The sequence below is a fragment of the Monomorium pharaonis genome, chromosome 1 (genome assembly GCF_013373865.1).
Source record: "Monomorium pharaonis isolate MP-MQ-018 chromosome 1, ASM1337386v2, whole genome shotgun sequence".
In the NCBI taxonomy this organism is placed as follows: domain Eukaryota; kingdom Metazoa; phylum Arthropoda; class Insecta; order Hymenoptera; family Formicidae; genus Monomorium; species Monomorium pharaonis.
The window spans coordinates 27,780,385-27,794,566 of record NC_050467.1 but is presented as its reverse complement, the minus strand read 5'-3'; the positions used below and the strand labels follow the sequence as shown (position 1 = coordinate 27,794,566).

Genomic DNA, 14,182 nt, shown 5'->3' with positions numbered 1-14,182 from the left:
CCCATCAGTATATGACTGTATATGTATATGTCCTTGAAATAGACCATATATATGAAATTATGAATAGTTTTCAGAGAAACGATTAGATAATTATTAGAGACAGCTATATTCAACATATACTATTGATCTCTAATTATATGTTGACATGTATGCTTTAAATATTTTAAAATTATACATATAATTATGCTGACATGTTATTGGTTTAACAATGTTACATGTTATACGAATAACATGTAAATACAATTATATATAATTTCAAGACGTTTGAGACATACATGTCTACATTCATAACATTATTATATCAATAACATGTAATTCTAGTTACGTATATAATTATACTTTACGTATAATTTCAAACCTTTAAGACATATATGTCTACATACATATAATTATAGACAATTAATGGTATTTAGATGTCTTTATTAATTATTTAATCGTTTCTCTGAGAACTATTAATAATTTTACATATATGGTCTATTTCAAGGACATATATATATATATGTCCTTGAAATAGACCATATATAATTTAGAAGTACATGAAAATAAGTTAAACTGCGTGCTGTGTCTTTAAAATGTACCAATTATAAAAAAATTAGATAATAAATACAAACTCCTTAAATTTTAATTATTGTGACTATCACAGTTAATTATTTAATCGTTTTTCTGAAAACTATTAATAATTTCATATATATGGTCTATTTCAAGGACATATATTATATATTATATATATGTCCTTGAAATAGACCATATATATGAAATTATGAATAGTTTTCAGAGAAACGATTAGATAATTATTAGAGACAGCTATATTCAACATATACTATTGATCTCTAATTATATGTTGACATGTATGCTTTAAATATTTTAAAATTATACATATAATTATACTGACATGTTATTGGTTTAACAATGTTACATGTTATACGAATAACATGTAAATACAATTATATATAATTTCAAGACGTTTGAGACATACATGTCTACATTCATAACATTATTATATCAATAACATGTAATTCTAGTTACGTATATAATTATACTTTACGTATAATTTCAAACCTTTAAGACATATATGTCTACATACATATAATTATAGACAATTAATGGTATTTAGATGTCTTTATTAATTATTTAATCGTTTCTCTGAGAACTATTAATAATTTTACATATATGGTCTATTTCAAGGACATATATATATATATATGTCCTTGAAATAGACCATATATAATTTAGAAGTACATGAAAATAAGTTAAACTGCGTGCTGTGTCTTTAAAATGTACCAATTATAAAAAAATTAGATAATAAATACAAACTCCTTAAATTTTAATTATTGTGACTATCACAGTTAATTATTTAATCGTTTTTCTGAAAACTATTAATAATTTCATATATATGGTCTATTTCAAGGACATATATATAATATATAATATATGTCCTTGAAATAGACCATATATATGAAATTATTAATAGTTTTCAGAAAAACGATTAAATAATTAACTGTGATAGTCACAATAATTAAAATTTAAGGAGTTTGTATTTATTATCTAATTTTTTTATAATTGGTACATTTTAAAGACACAGCACGCAGTTTAACTTATTTTCATGTATTTCTAAATTATATATGGTCTATTTCAAGGACATATATATAATATATAATATATGTCCTTGAAATAGACCATATATATGAAATTATTAATAGTTTTCAGAAAAACGATTAAATAATTAACTGTGATAGTCACAATAATTAAAATTTAAGGAGTTTGTATTTATTATCTAATTTTTTTATAATTGGTACATTTTAAAGACACAGCACGCAGTTTAACTTATTTTCATGTACTTCTAAATTATATATGGTCTATTTCAAGGACATATATATATATATATATGTCCTTGAAATAGACCATATATGTAAAATTATTAATAGTTCTCAGAGAAACGATTAAATAATTAATAAAGACATCTAAATACCATTAATTGTCTATAATTATATGTATGTAGACATATATGTCTTAAAGGTTTGAAATTATACGTAAAGTATAATTATATACGTAACTAGAATTACATGTTATTGATATAATAATGTTATGAATGTAGACATGTATGTCTCAAACGTCTTGAAATTATATATAATTTGTTTAACAATGTTACATGTTATACGAATAACATGTAAATACAATTATATATAATTTCAAGACGTTTAAAACATACATATCTACATACATACATATAATTACAGAAAATAAATAGTATTAAATGTTTTTATTAATTATCTAATCGTTTTTCTGAAAATTATTTATAATTTCACATATATGGTTTATTTCAAGAACATATACATATATATGCAATAATGTACTGATGGGTTAATATGCGGACATTTGTACATTTTATGTAAGTAAAGAAAATACCAATAAACATTACAAATCTTTGCATGCATTTACTCCAAATGTATCTCGACAAAACATAAAGTCATATTTTAAAACATTAATTTATTTTGTGTACATACTTTTAAAGTCCTCAAAAATGACCATTCATGTAAAACTGTTAATATTATGTAAAATATGGTATAGTTCTCAATTATAGCTATAAGGTGACATTATTTGGTTCAAACCGCATTAAGTCATATAACGCTTGCAAATTATACATCCATGTCCCCATAATTATGGATACATAAAAAATATATATGTCCTTATATTAACCCAATGACGTATTAATATCTTGTGTCTTCAAAATGAACCATATATATAAATAATGAAATATTCTGAAAAAAACCGACATAGATATTTATTATAGGTAGCTATATCGACTAAACAGTGTTAATTGCATCTAAATATATGCATGTATATGGGTCTTCTAAAATGTCCTCAAAATATACCAAAGACATATATATATATATATATATATATATATATATATTAACACAAAATTGTACAGTGTACAGGTTAGAATACGTAAATAAATACGTAATTACATTTACCTCATATATATTGTGACGATACGTCACTAAGTCCCGGGCCGACCATCCGCCCCACCACGGGACTCGGCGTCTACGGACGCCCCTCCCGAGAGTCTAGTACCCCCGTCGGGAACCGATCCCACCACGCTGCTGGGAGCGCGTGGGGATCGCCCCGACGGGTATAAAAGCCGAGCTCGATCGGGATCGAGCACCAGTCCCGTCCTGTCGACTGAGTAGGTCTCCGGACCACTCTGACGCCCGGTTCTCGCCGGCATTCGACTATCCTTGTGTCCGCCGACGGAGCAGGCCACCTGGCCGTTCTGCCGCCTGGTTCTCGCCGGCATTTGGCCATCCTTGTGTCCGCCGACGGAGCAGGCCACCTGGCCGTTCTGCCGCCCGGTTCTCGCCGGCATTCGGCCGTCCTTGTCATCTCCAACGGGGCAGGTTACCTGGCCGCCCTACCCGCCGGTTCTCGCCGGCGCCCCCGGGTCGCGACCGCGTTCTAAGGTGCTGCGCACTAGCGCGCTCCCGTCCGACTGACATCGCTAGGTTAAGTTGTACATACCCGCATAGTCTAAGTAGTACATAAGGTAGCATAAGGAATATGTAAGATAGGATAAGCATTATAATAAAGATCTATTACTTTAACATCGGTGTACGCAAGTTGGTTTCCCCCCTTCTCTCGAATCCTGGTACCCGGCGAGCCTGTCCGAGGCGTTCGGGAAAGGCGAACCGTCACAATATATATATATATATATATGCACATATTAATAAATAATTTTTTAAAAACATAATTATGTACAATCCAAAATATTAATAAAATTCATGCACGAAATATTAATTAAAATTACATTAAAAATACATTATACACCATACGTATCGTACATTGGAGCAAATATTAAACAATTATACTTACTAATCTTTTTGATGTGTTTTTTTATTCCGCCTTCGACACCTTTTCTTTTCAACATTATATATTATTAAATTAATATATAATTATTAACAAATAAATATCTCACATATGTACCAATAAGTTGATATCAAGTTCGATGACTGTGCATTTTTATCTTATTTTTTCTAGGTTTTGTTAATTGTGCAGTACTCTTCGAATCGATGAGAGACGCGCGCGCGCGTTCGGAAAACTCACTCGAAAGTTCTCTAATTGATGTCTTGAAGTTCTGTAATTGGACAACTTGAAGACAACTTACAAAAGATGTCTTTAAAGATCACTTTTTAATACGTCAAAAAAGTCATCTTTCAAAGGTGATCAAAAAGTTGAGTTTTGCATGCAAGACGTCAAAAAAATGTCAAATTGACAACTTTATGGACATCTTAAAGAGCTCTTAAAAAAGATAACTTACAAGTCCTCCAAAAGTCATCCTAATGTTTATTGGGCTTATTCACATACGTTTCGTCTGAATGTATCTACGCTCTCGAAGTACAGGCACTTCGAAATAAACAACTAGCCTACTCGCATTCGGCTGAGCTAGAAATCTCACGTTTCGTTATTGCGAGGTTATGTTGTACTGTGCCGTCGACGCTTCGACTTATTTGCGTCGCTTGTTTACACTCGCAACAGGCTAATTACGATCGTACGCACTATTACGACCTTGGTATCGCGGCCCGTCGCCCGCGGAACGACTTAACACGACTTCGTAATTCGCAAGTTTCGTTATGCACGAGAGTCGGTCTTAAGATCGCGAAAGCTTCCTTTTCACGCGCGAGGTTCACCGCATGGAAGCCACAACGAAAATACGTTAGTGGGAGAACGCGTCGCGTTGTTTTATACCCGCGTTCCCCATCGCATGCTCCTCAGCCAATCAGGGCGTTGTTCCGATTCGCACGCTCTCTTTGTCCAATCAGCATGCTTACGCGTCTTCGCTCGATCCGTCGTCCAATAGGAGTTCCCCTCGATCATCGTAGCTTGCGGTTGGCTGCCGCAGCCACTCGCTGTAGTCTTCGTGAACGGATTTCCCCTCCACTGGGAAATCGACCAATGAGCTCATTCGAGCTCGAGCCTCCACAGCACGAAGCAGAGTGTAATTTGTAATTAGGATATTTTCTCTTTTCAGGTTTTTCCAGGATCAGCCACCAGGACAGGAATCGGATTCTCACGCACGTAAGGTAAGTTAATTAGTCGTTTGATTTTTATAACAAACAAATAAAAACAAATTTATTCATGTTTTTGCAGATTTGCAACTTTCACAATCACATCCCGTACGCGTCGCTTCTTCACATTCGTTTCGGAATGTCGTGTGTCAAAATACTACTTCACATGCCCCATACGCGACGCCTCATCACAATCGGGTAAACGGATTGCAATTAACAAACGAAAATATCTTGGGCTTACTCACATTCGGCCCTGCTTGTAATTAAACACGGAATGCACTTCGAGCAATCCCGCGGAACTATCACGCTCACGCACGCCTACTCGCATTCGGCGTAACTTCTGGAAACCAACGCGTCGCTCTCACTTTAAAAGTCGTGAGCGAAAAGCTCTCGAAAGCTCCTCGCATCGCTGTTTATACCCGGGTCGCTGCCTTCCTTTACTCTGAACGCTTCCACCAATCCCCATGCAGCTGCGATGTCGGGAGAGTGTGTCTTCCCCCTCCAGGTGTCGTACGTCCAATCCCCGTAAGATGGCATTGCCGCTTCGCAGGATGGCTGTGGTCATCCCCTCTCCAGGCTGGTCGACCAATCACAGGATAGCTCGTTTTTGCTTCAGAGTGCAGCTCAGGTTGCGCTTTTTGCTTTACTTTGCTCCTCGGAATGTTTCTACAGGTTGCACTTAAAAGTGCAGGTTTGGCAAACAAAGTGCCACCCTGACCAATACTTATGAATGTTCTTAAAACTAATAAAATCACAAATAATATTATGTTACGGTGACGTACATGCACCAGGCGTATGTTACAAGGAATGTAACATTTAGAGATAACATAAAAATTACAAAGTCATTTGCTAAAATTAAAACATGATTTTTCTCGACTTTACACATGCCGTTTCAGTTTACCAAGATGCATTAAACTAATAAAAGGAATTTAAACGTATCTTATTATATAACAAAAGATTAGTAAAATTATAAAATGTAGAGATATATCTATATATATGAACTTATATAAAAAAAAAACTTATTCATACGCTATTCGCGCGTTCAAGTTATCGCTAGCTAGCAAATCTAGACTTATACCTCTTTGGTAAACTTGCTACTAATGAAATAAAACATTGTCGCTTTGACATAAACTAAATAAAAATAACGCTAGATTATAAAATATAATATAAGAAATTTTTTGCGCTTGTTGTAAAATCTCGCGCTTTATCTCCATTAACGCGATTTAACTATTTTTTCGCGTCTGCGGTCACCTCTGCTCGTCTCAAAGTCACGCTAAGCACCTGCTTACCCTGTAGATGCCTCCTCTCAGTTTTCGCAGCTTCGTAAAACGAGATTTCGCCACTCCGCTGCTGCTGCTTTGATGTAGATGCCACCGGCTGAGGGGAACGTCTGGGAGTCGGTTGCAAAGTTTGGTTAGGTTGTGACCGGAGATTCGATACACGGAATTGAAAACTTTCGGATACTTGGAAACTCACAAACCTTTTGTCGCTCTGTTAACAGGTCCCCTACACGGTCGCCAGCTTCTTTCGCCTTCCCAGAAGCAAGGTTGTCTCGATGACCTCGTGGTAACTGCAACAGTCTCGAACTCTCGTACGGATTCCCGACGTCTCGGCTGGACACTGGCTCGTACGTAATCCAATGACACTCTTAGTCACGCACATTCGGGATCTGCACTTAATATTTTAGAACTAATTTTGTCTTTTATTTTTCAGGTGCTGCTGCTTCTCCCAGGACGGATCAGGATCGGCTCTCTCTCCCAGGAACGGCCTCAGGTAAGTATCTATTGATTTAACGTCAACCCGCGTTCTCTGTCTCGAGAGGTATTATTTTCCTTTTTTAATTCCTTTCTTTCATTTTTAGGTTAATCAAGGATCGTCGCCCAGGATTTGGATCGTCGCACAACATAAGGTAAGTAAATCAGTTCACTTTCTTTTTTAATTAATAATAAAAATGTAAAAATTTATTAAAATAGTCAATATGTTTTCTTTAATCACAGACACTGCCCGTACGCGTCGCCTTTTCACAAACAAGTAAACGAGATGTTCATTCGGGTGTTCTGAATGCACAAAATCCCGTACGCAACGCTTCTTCACAAACGAGTAAACGGTTATGTCGTATGAGCTAATTTCGAAACTTGTTACACCTACTCGCATTCGGGTAACTCAATCTAGTATTACGCGAAACGATAATGTCGTTCGAATCGCGGAATTTCCGCTCGTAGTCACCTACTCGCATTTGGCGACTAAGTATTTGCGCGCGAAAACGTGTGTTCGTTCGTCGCGATGTTCGCGTCTTAAGATCTCGAGCGGGAAAGCTCTCGAGAGCTCTTTCCCCCTGCTTATATACGGGACGCCGTCCTGTCTCCCCTCTCTTGGTCCCTCCGCCAATCCGCGTCCGGCGTTGTTGGGACGCTCCTCGGGCAGCCGCGCTTCCCTCACTCCGTGCTCGTCGGCCAATGCGCGCCTCTCTGCACGCGGGAGCCGCTTTCTCCCCTTTCTGGTCATCTCGTCCAATCGAAATCGGGTGCAGACGGTTCGTTGTGGTGCACCGAGTTGTAATTTCGGTGTTTTGGCTAGATATAGCATGCTTTTGCTTTTGCACTCAAAGTGCAATTACATTACACTTAAAGTGCAATCAACTAAAATGACTGTATTCGCTTAAACGATTGATTTTTCAAGTATTTCGGGTTAAGTTACGCACACGTACATACAAAAAGTGTATGAAAGTAAAAAAGAAATTAATAATCGCAAGATTAACACACAAAACAATAATACTGTATATTCAACGAGTAATGACTCGATCTTTGGCATAATTTATCACGATGTTTACATGAGTATATTAAATAAAATAATAATAATAAAATGACTTTTTAATACATAATTTAATGCTTAAACCTAGGATATAAACTAGATATAGTATTTGGTATTTTGAACGAAAATGTGAGTTTTCTATAACACACAGAAAATAAAACATTAGACATAAAACCTTTTGCTTGATTCAGCTAATAACTTGAACGTAGGAAAATATGCAAACTTTTGAATATGTAAATATTAGAAAATATGAATATTAGAAATACACTGGTGTTTTAATTCTCTTTGAAAATAAATAAGAGAGAATATTTAGGCTAGCGATCAACAATGAGACTCAGATCTAATTAATTATAACGTGAATTTTATAAAACAAGAATTTATTTATTTTAGATTTAAATTAACATTTGAAAAATGAAACTATTAACTTAATTTTTACGGTATTTAAATTAGTAAGAGTTAACAACTTATAAATTATAATAATCCAATTTTATAATAATAATACAATTTAAAAGAAAATCTGATTTGTCACAACTCGCACAAGGATGGCACGGCTTGATGATCGGACCTCCAAGGAACTCGCACAGGGATGGCTAGGATGGACAGTTTGGGCCTTCAAGGAATCTCGCAGCGATCCGAAGCGTCTCTCGATCAGAAGGAAGCAAGCCAGGAAGGAAAACAACTCGTTGCTAAGCTCGTATCGCGAGCGTAATCGTAGCAAGAGCTGAAACAGGCGAACTGCCAAGGCAGTGGCGCTCCAACGTGCCGAAGTCGCCGTCCGCTAACTGCGCGTTTCGATACTACGAGAGCAGAAATGCTTTTCTCTTTTCAAACATTTCCGCCCGCCTTTGTTAACCTCTGTTAACGAAAGTAACTTGCAGAGATTAGGCTGAAATTGGGAGAGGACATAGTTTTACTATTGGTCGTTTTAAAGTTCCAGTCTGAGTTCGGATAGTCACAACTCGGACTCGTCCGTCTTTTCCTGGATGAGTTTCGATTACACGGCCGAGAGGCCACTTCGATGGCGGATATCGTTCGTCTACGACTAGTACTAGAGTCCCTTCTTGAAGGGGAGGAGAATTTTGATTCCATTTGTAAATAGCGAGGTGACGTTGTAAGTATTCTCGTGACCAGTGAGACCAAAAACTATCTAACATTTGGCGAGTGAGTTGCCATCGAGACAGATGAGAAAGTTTGACAAGTTCAAGCGATGGCTCAGGTATGGTAGTTAGTGCATCTCCAATAAGAAAGTGCCCAGGAGTAAGGGCATTGAAATCGTCTGGATCGTTGGTGAGTGCACAGAGAGGTCTTGAATTGAGAACTGCTTCTATTTGAGTGAGAAATGTATTCATCTCTTCGTATGTCAACAAATGATTGCCTAATACTCTTTTAAAATGGTGCTTGACAGATTTGACACCTGCCTCCCATTTTCCACCGAAATGTGGCGCAGAAGGAGGATTGAATCGCCACTGAGTGCCGTCATTCGCGAGTAAAGTAGCTAGACGTCCAAGTTCAGATGAAGCTGCAGAAAATAACGTTTTAAGTTCAGAACTGGCTCCTTTGAGATTTGTGCCACAGTCACTCATCAAAGTAGAACATATTCCTCTTCTTGATGTAAACCGCTTGAATGCGGCGATAAAGGCGTCGGTAGTACAGTCAGTTACGAGTTCGAGATGAATGGCTGATGTAGCGTGACACACGAAGAGAGCAATGTAAGCCTTGTAAGTGCGGGAATTTCTTCCTCTCCAGTTTTTTAAGAGGAATGGCCCAGCATAGTCAACTCCAGAGTGAAGAAAAGGACGAGATGGAGTAAGTCGTTCGGGAGGAAGTTGACCCATGATTTGTTGCGCTCGTTGTTGGCGATGTCTTGCGCATCGTACACATTTCAATATGAAGGATCTGATTGGTGCTCGCCCTCCTATAATCCAGTAATTGTTTCGAATATAAGATAAAGTTATTTGCGTGCCTCCATGCATGGTACGTCGATGGGCGTCTTCAATGATTAATGAACTTAGCGGTGATTCTCGTGGAAGAACCAACGGATGTTTTGCGTTTTCAGGTAAACGAGAAAATTCGAGACGGCCTCCAACACGAAGTAATCCAGAGGCATCTATGTAAGGAGCAATTCGTAGAAGAGGGCTGGAGCGTGGCAGGGGGTTGCCGTTGACGAGAATTTTTATTTCTTGAGGAAATGCAAACCTTTGTATTGATTTAACCCAATAGATCCGTGCGATTTCAATTTCTTGTGTTGTAATGGGATTATTTAACGATGAATTTTGAGTCCTTTTAAAACGAGCAATGGCTCGCATGCACAAAGCTGTGATGCGTAAAAGATGGGTTAGATTAGAGTATCGATATATTAGATCCCAGAGAATATTTGATTTTATATTAGTAACGAAGACTTGCGTTGGTCTTTCTTCAAGATTTTCTTTGTGAGAAGGTATTTGTGATATCTGTGGCCAAACTGAAGGTTCTTGAGCAAGCCATCGTGGTCCTGACCACCAAGGAGAATATTCGAGCAATTGTGACGGCGTTAATCCTCTGGTAGCACAATCAGCCGGGTTTTCGGCTCCAGGGATAAATTTCCAAATTGCTTGAGGTATTGTTTCGTGAATAAAACAAACGCGGTTGTGAACGAAGTCTTTCCACCTGGAAGGATGATTATTGAGCCAAGTGTAAGTGATAGCTGAGTCCGTCCACATGAATAATGGAACGCGGTTGATTTCTAAAATGCGAAGAATGCTGGAAATAAGTTTAGTTAGTAGAACTGCGGCAGAGAGTTCAAGTCGGGGTATAGTTAGTCTTTTTAAAGGTGCGACCTTTGTCTTTGAGCAGAGTAATTGGGTAGTGATGTTTCCGTCTTGAGTGGTTATGCGTAAATAAACAGCAGCGCACATGGCACGTTGTGAAGCGTCGCAAAATCCGTGTAGCTCGAAAATGTTATCAGATTGAAGTCCGATCCATCGTGGAAAATTTAATTTTGGAATCTCTTTTAGGTCTTCTAAGAATGCGGTCCATTTCTTTGACGGTAGTGAAGGCAATGTATCATCCCAGCTTAGTTTTATTGACCATAATTCCTGAATGAAAATTTTCGCTGTAATGATAATTGGGGCAAGAAGTCCAAGAGGATCAAAAATTTTTGCTATGGTTGAAAGAACAGTGCGTTTGGTAATGATTTTTGGAGTTGTTACAGTAGCTGAAAATTGAAAATTATCTTTTACTGGATTCCAGCAGAGTCCCAATACATGAATCATCGTGGCATCTTCAAATTCAATGGTTGAAAAATCAATTCTGTGTTCAGATGGTATAGAGTTGATAACCGATGTATGATTGCTCATCCATTTTCTAAGAGGAAAGCCGCCCGCCATGCATAATTGATTTAATTGCTGTACGATTTCTTTTGCTTCAGCGATGGTGTCAGCTCCTCCGAAGATATCGTCTACATATCGTCCTCGTTTCATAGATGGAACTGCAAGCGGGAATTTTGTGCCTTCGTCCTCGACTAATTGAGCTAATGTTCGAAGAGCTAAGAACGGTGCGCAGGCTAGTCCGTATGTGACAGTCGTTAGTTGGTAAGAAACAATTTCATTTGTTTGATTTTTCCAAAGAATTCTTTGAAAATCCCAGTCTTCTTCAGATACGTTGATTTGTCGATACATCTTCTCTATATCTGAAGAAAAAACGTACCGAAATTGTCGTAACCAAATAAGGATTTCGAAAACGTCAATTTGTAGTTTTGCTCCGGTATGCAGTATATCATTGAGCGATACTCCGGTGCTCGTGCGACTTGATCCATTAAACACCACTCGTAATTTTGTAGTGATGCTGCTTTCTCGTATAACACCGTGGTGAGGAAGGTAGTAAGAAAATTGAGGTTCCGCTTGCGTTTCCGGAACGCGTTTCATATGTTGCAAGCGTTCGTATTCTTCTAAGAATTTACTGTAAGAATGCGCATAAGCGGGATCAGATGTAAATTTTTTCGATAAGTTGGTCATAACTTGTAAGGCCTTGTAGCGAGAGTCTCCTAATTTTTCCGCAGGTTGCTTAAAAGGAAGACGAACGATGTACCTTCCTTGCTGGTTACGAGTATGAGTAAGTTTATAATGTTGTTCGCATTCTTGCTCTTCAGTCGATAACGATGATCCAGAGACGAATGGAAGTTCGTCGAGTTTCCAGAATTGTTGAAGAAGATCATGAAGTTCCCGGTCTGCTGAGACATGGTAACCTTGAATGAGAGATGATGATGTGTTGTCGCCAGATGGCCCAGAAATGATCCAACCAAATATTGTTCGTTGGGCGATAGGTGAATCGGCATCTCCCTTTTTAATTCCGTCTTCGATGATCTGAGGGTATACATCTGCGCCGAGTATCAAATCAATTGGCCCTGGATTCGAATAGTTATCATCGGCTAACGAAAGTCCTGCTAAATGTGGCCATTTTCTCTTCTGAGTTTTCATCGATGGAAGAGATGCTGTTAACTTTGGTAGGATGTGAGCTGAGAGAGAACATTCAGCATTGGCGTCGACCAAGGATTTTAATGTTACATTAACTAATCCCTTGGTTTTGTTGGATTTTTGAGCTCCTATTCCGATTAATGAGATGGAGGTATGAACTCTAGGAAGATGAAAAATTTGTACGATTCTCTCTGAGATCAGAGAAATTTCTGAACCTTGGTCGATCAAAGCTCGTGCTTTTATAGTTTCTCCTTTAGCTGAAATGATCAGAACTTGAGCAGTGGCTAATAATATACATGAAATTTTTGGTGAATACTCGATAGCTGAATGTAATACTTGCGTTTCGGTAGTTGACGTTGATGGAGTCGAATTTTGTGATGTCGAGGGAGCGGAATTTGAATTGTTATTTTTTCCATGAGCTTGATGTATGGTGGTATGATGTTTATGTCCGCATTTTAGACATCTCTTTGTGTTACGGCAATTTGATGCCTTGTGAGCTCCGAGGCAATTGAAACAAAGCTTATTTTTATTGATGAGTGCTATTCTTTGTTGGATTGATTTTGAAGTGTATTGCGGACAAGCTGCAAGATAGTGATTAGCTGAACATAATGAACAAAAGATAAATTTACTTGACGCGACGTCCTTAGATTTTCCTTGAAAGTGCGATTTAACGGACTTTTGTTGAGGTAACGGAAGTAGTTTTGAATTACGAGACTTTTCGTACGCTTGAAGGGAACGCAAATGAGATATTAAAAATTCTTTAAATTGATTCCAAGTAGGAGGCTCCGTGGATGAACCTAAGTGTTGTTCCCACGCTTTTACTGAATTTGAATCTAATCGTTGTACTGAAATAAATACAAGGATGTCATCCCATGCCTCGACAGGTCGGTTCAATGTTTCGAAAGACCTATAGAGTTCCGTGAGGTTATTATACAATTGTTCAAGCTCGTGAGCTGATTCTTTTGTCATAGGTTTAAGTGTAAATAATGAGTGAAGAGTCGAATGTACGAGAATACGCTTATTTTCATAGAATTCAAGTAACGCGTCCCAAGTTTTTTCAAAGTTTTCAGAAGTAATTTTTGTATTTTTTAATGAATTGGCAGCTGATCCGGTTAGACTCATTTTTAAATATTGAAGTTTTTCTACTGGTGATAATGTCGAGTTAGATATGACGAGTGAGGTAAATAAGTCTTTAAATGATAACCAATCGTCTAATGATCCATTGAATTTTGGAATGTCAAGTCTACGTAGTCGGGTAGGATGTTCAAAATTAGATGTATTTGAATTCTGAGAAATCGATTGTGTTGGCGTATCATTCATGCTATCCGTTTCTGAGTCGAGAAAAGACATCATTTTCTCAACTGCCTCGAGATAATTTTCGTGCGTTACAGAGAAAATATTGTTTGTAAAATATGTGTGTCGTTTTAAACTTAATTTGTCTTGCGGACTTAATTGTATTATTGCTAGGCCAATGGCTTCGTTAATTATTGAGAATTTTTCCCAATTTTCTTTAAGATCTGAGAGGCGCGTTTTTACACGTTGAGACGTTATGCGAGAGTATCCGACTTTTGTTAAACCATCAACTGATTTCATAATTAATTCTTTAAGAATGAGCTGCTGCTCCAATCGAGCTTCAATGTGGCTGAGCCTCATCTTGCAAACCGCCCGCCTTATCCGGCTCGAAGGACCAAAAAATGTTTTAATTCTCTTTGAAAATAAATAAGAGAGAATATTTAGGCTAGCGATCAACAATGAGACTCAGATCTAATTAATTATAACGTGAATTTTATAAAACAAGAATTTATTTATTTTAGATTTAAATTAACATTTGAAAAATGAAACTATTAACTTAATTTT

At 37.3% G+C, this 14,182-nt stretch overlaps 1 protein-coding gene across 1 annotated transcript; it reads right to left on the bottom strand.

Annotated features, from left to right (window-relative positions):
• Positions 1 to 8,755: 8,755 nt before the first annotated feature.
• On the bottom strand, positions 8,756 to 13,978 carry LOC118646652. Its single transcript, XM_036290064.1, has one exon. The coding sequence runs from the start codon at positions 13,976 to 13,978 to the stop codon at positions 8,756 to 8,758; it is 5,223 nt and encodes a 1,740-aa protein (XP_036145957.1).
• Between the last annotated feature and the right edge of the window lie 204 nt (positions 13,979 to 14,182).

What these genes read in the sequence shown, in the direction of transcription:
- LOC118646652 (XM_036290064.1), bottom strand. Translation starts at nt 13,978, where the DNA reads ATGAGGCTCAGCCACATTGAAGCTCGATTGGAGCAGCAGCTCATTCTT.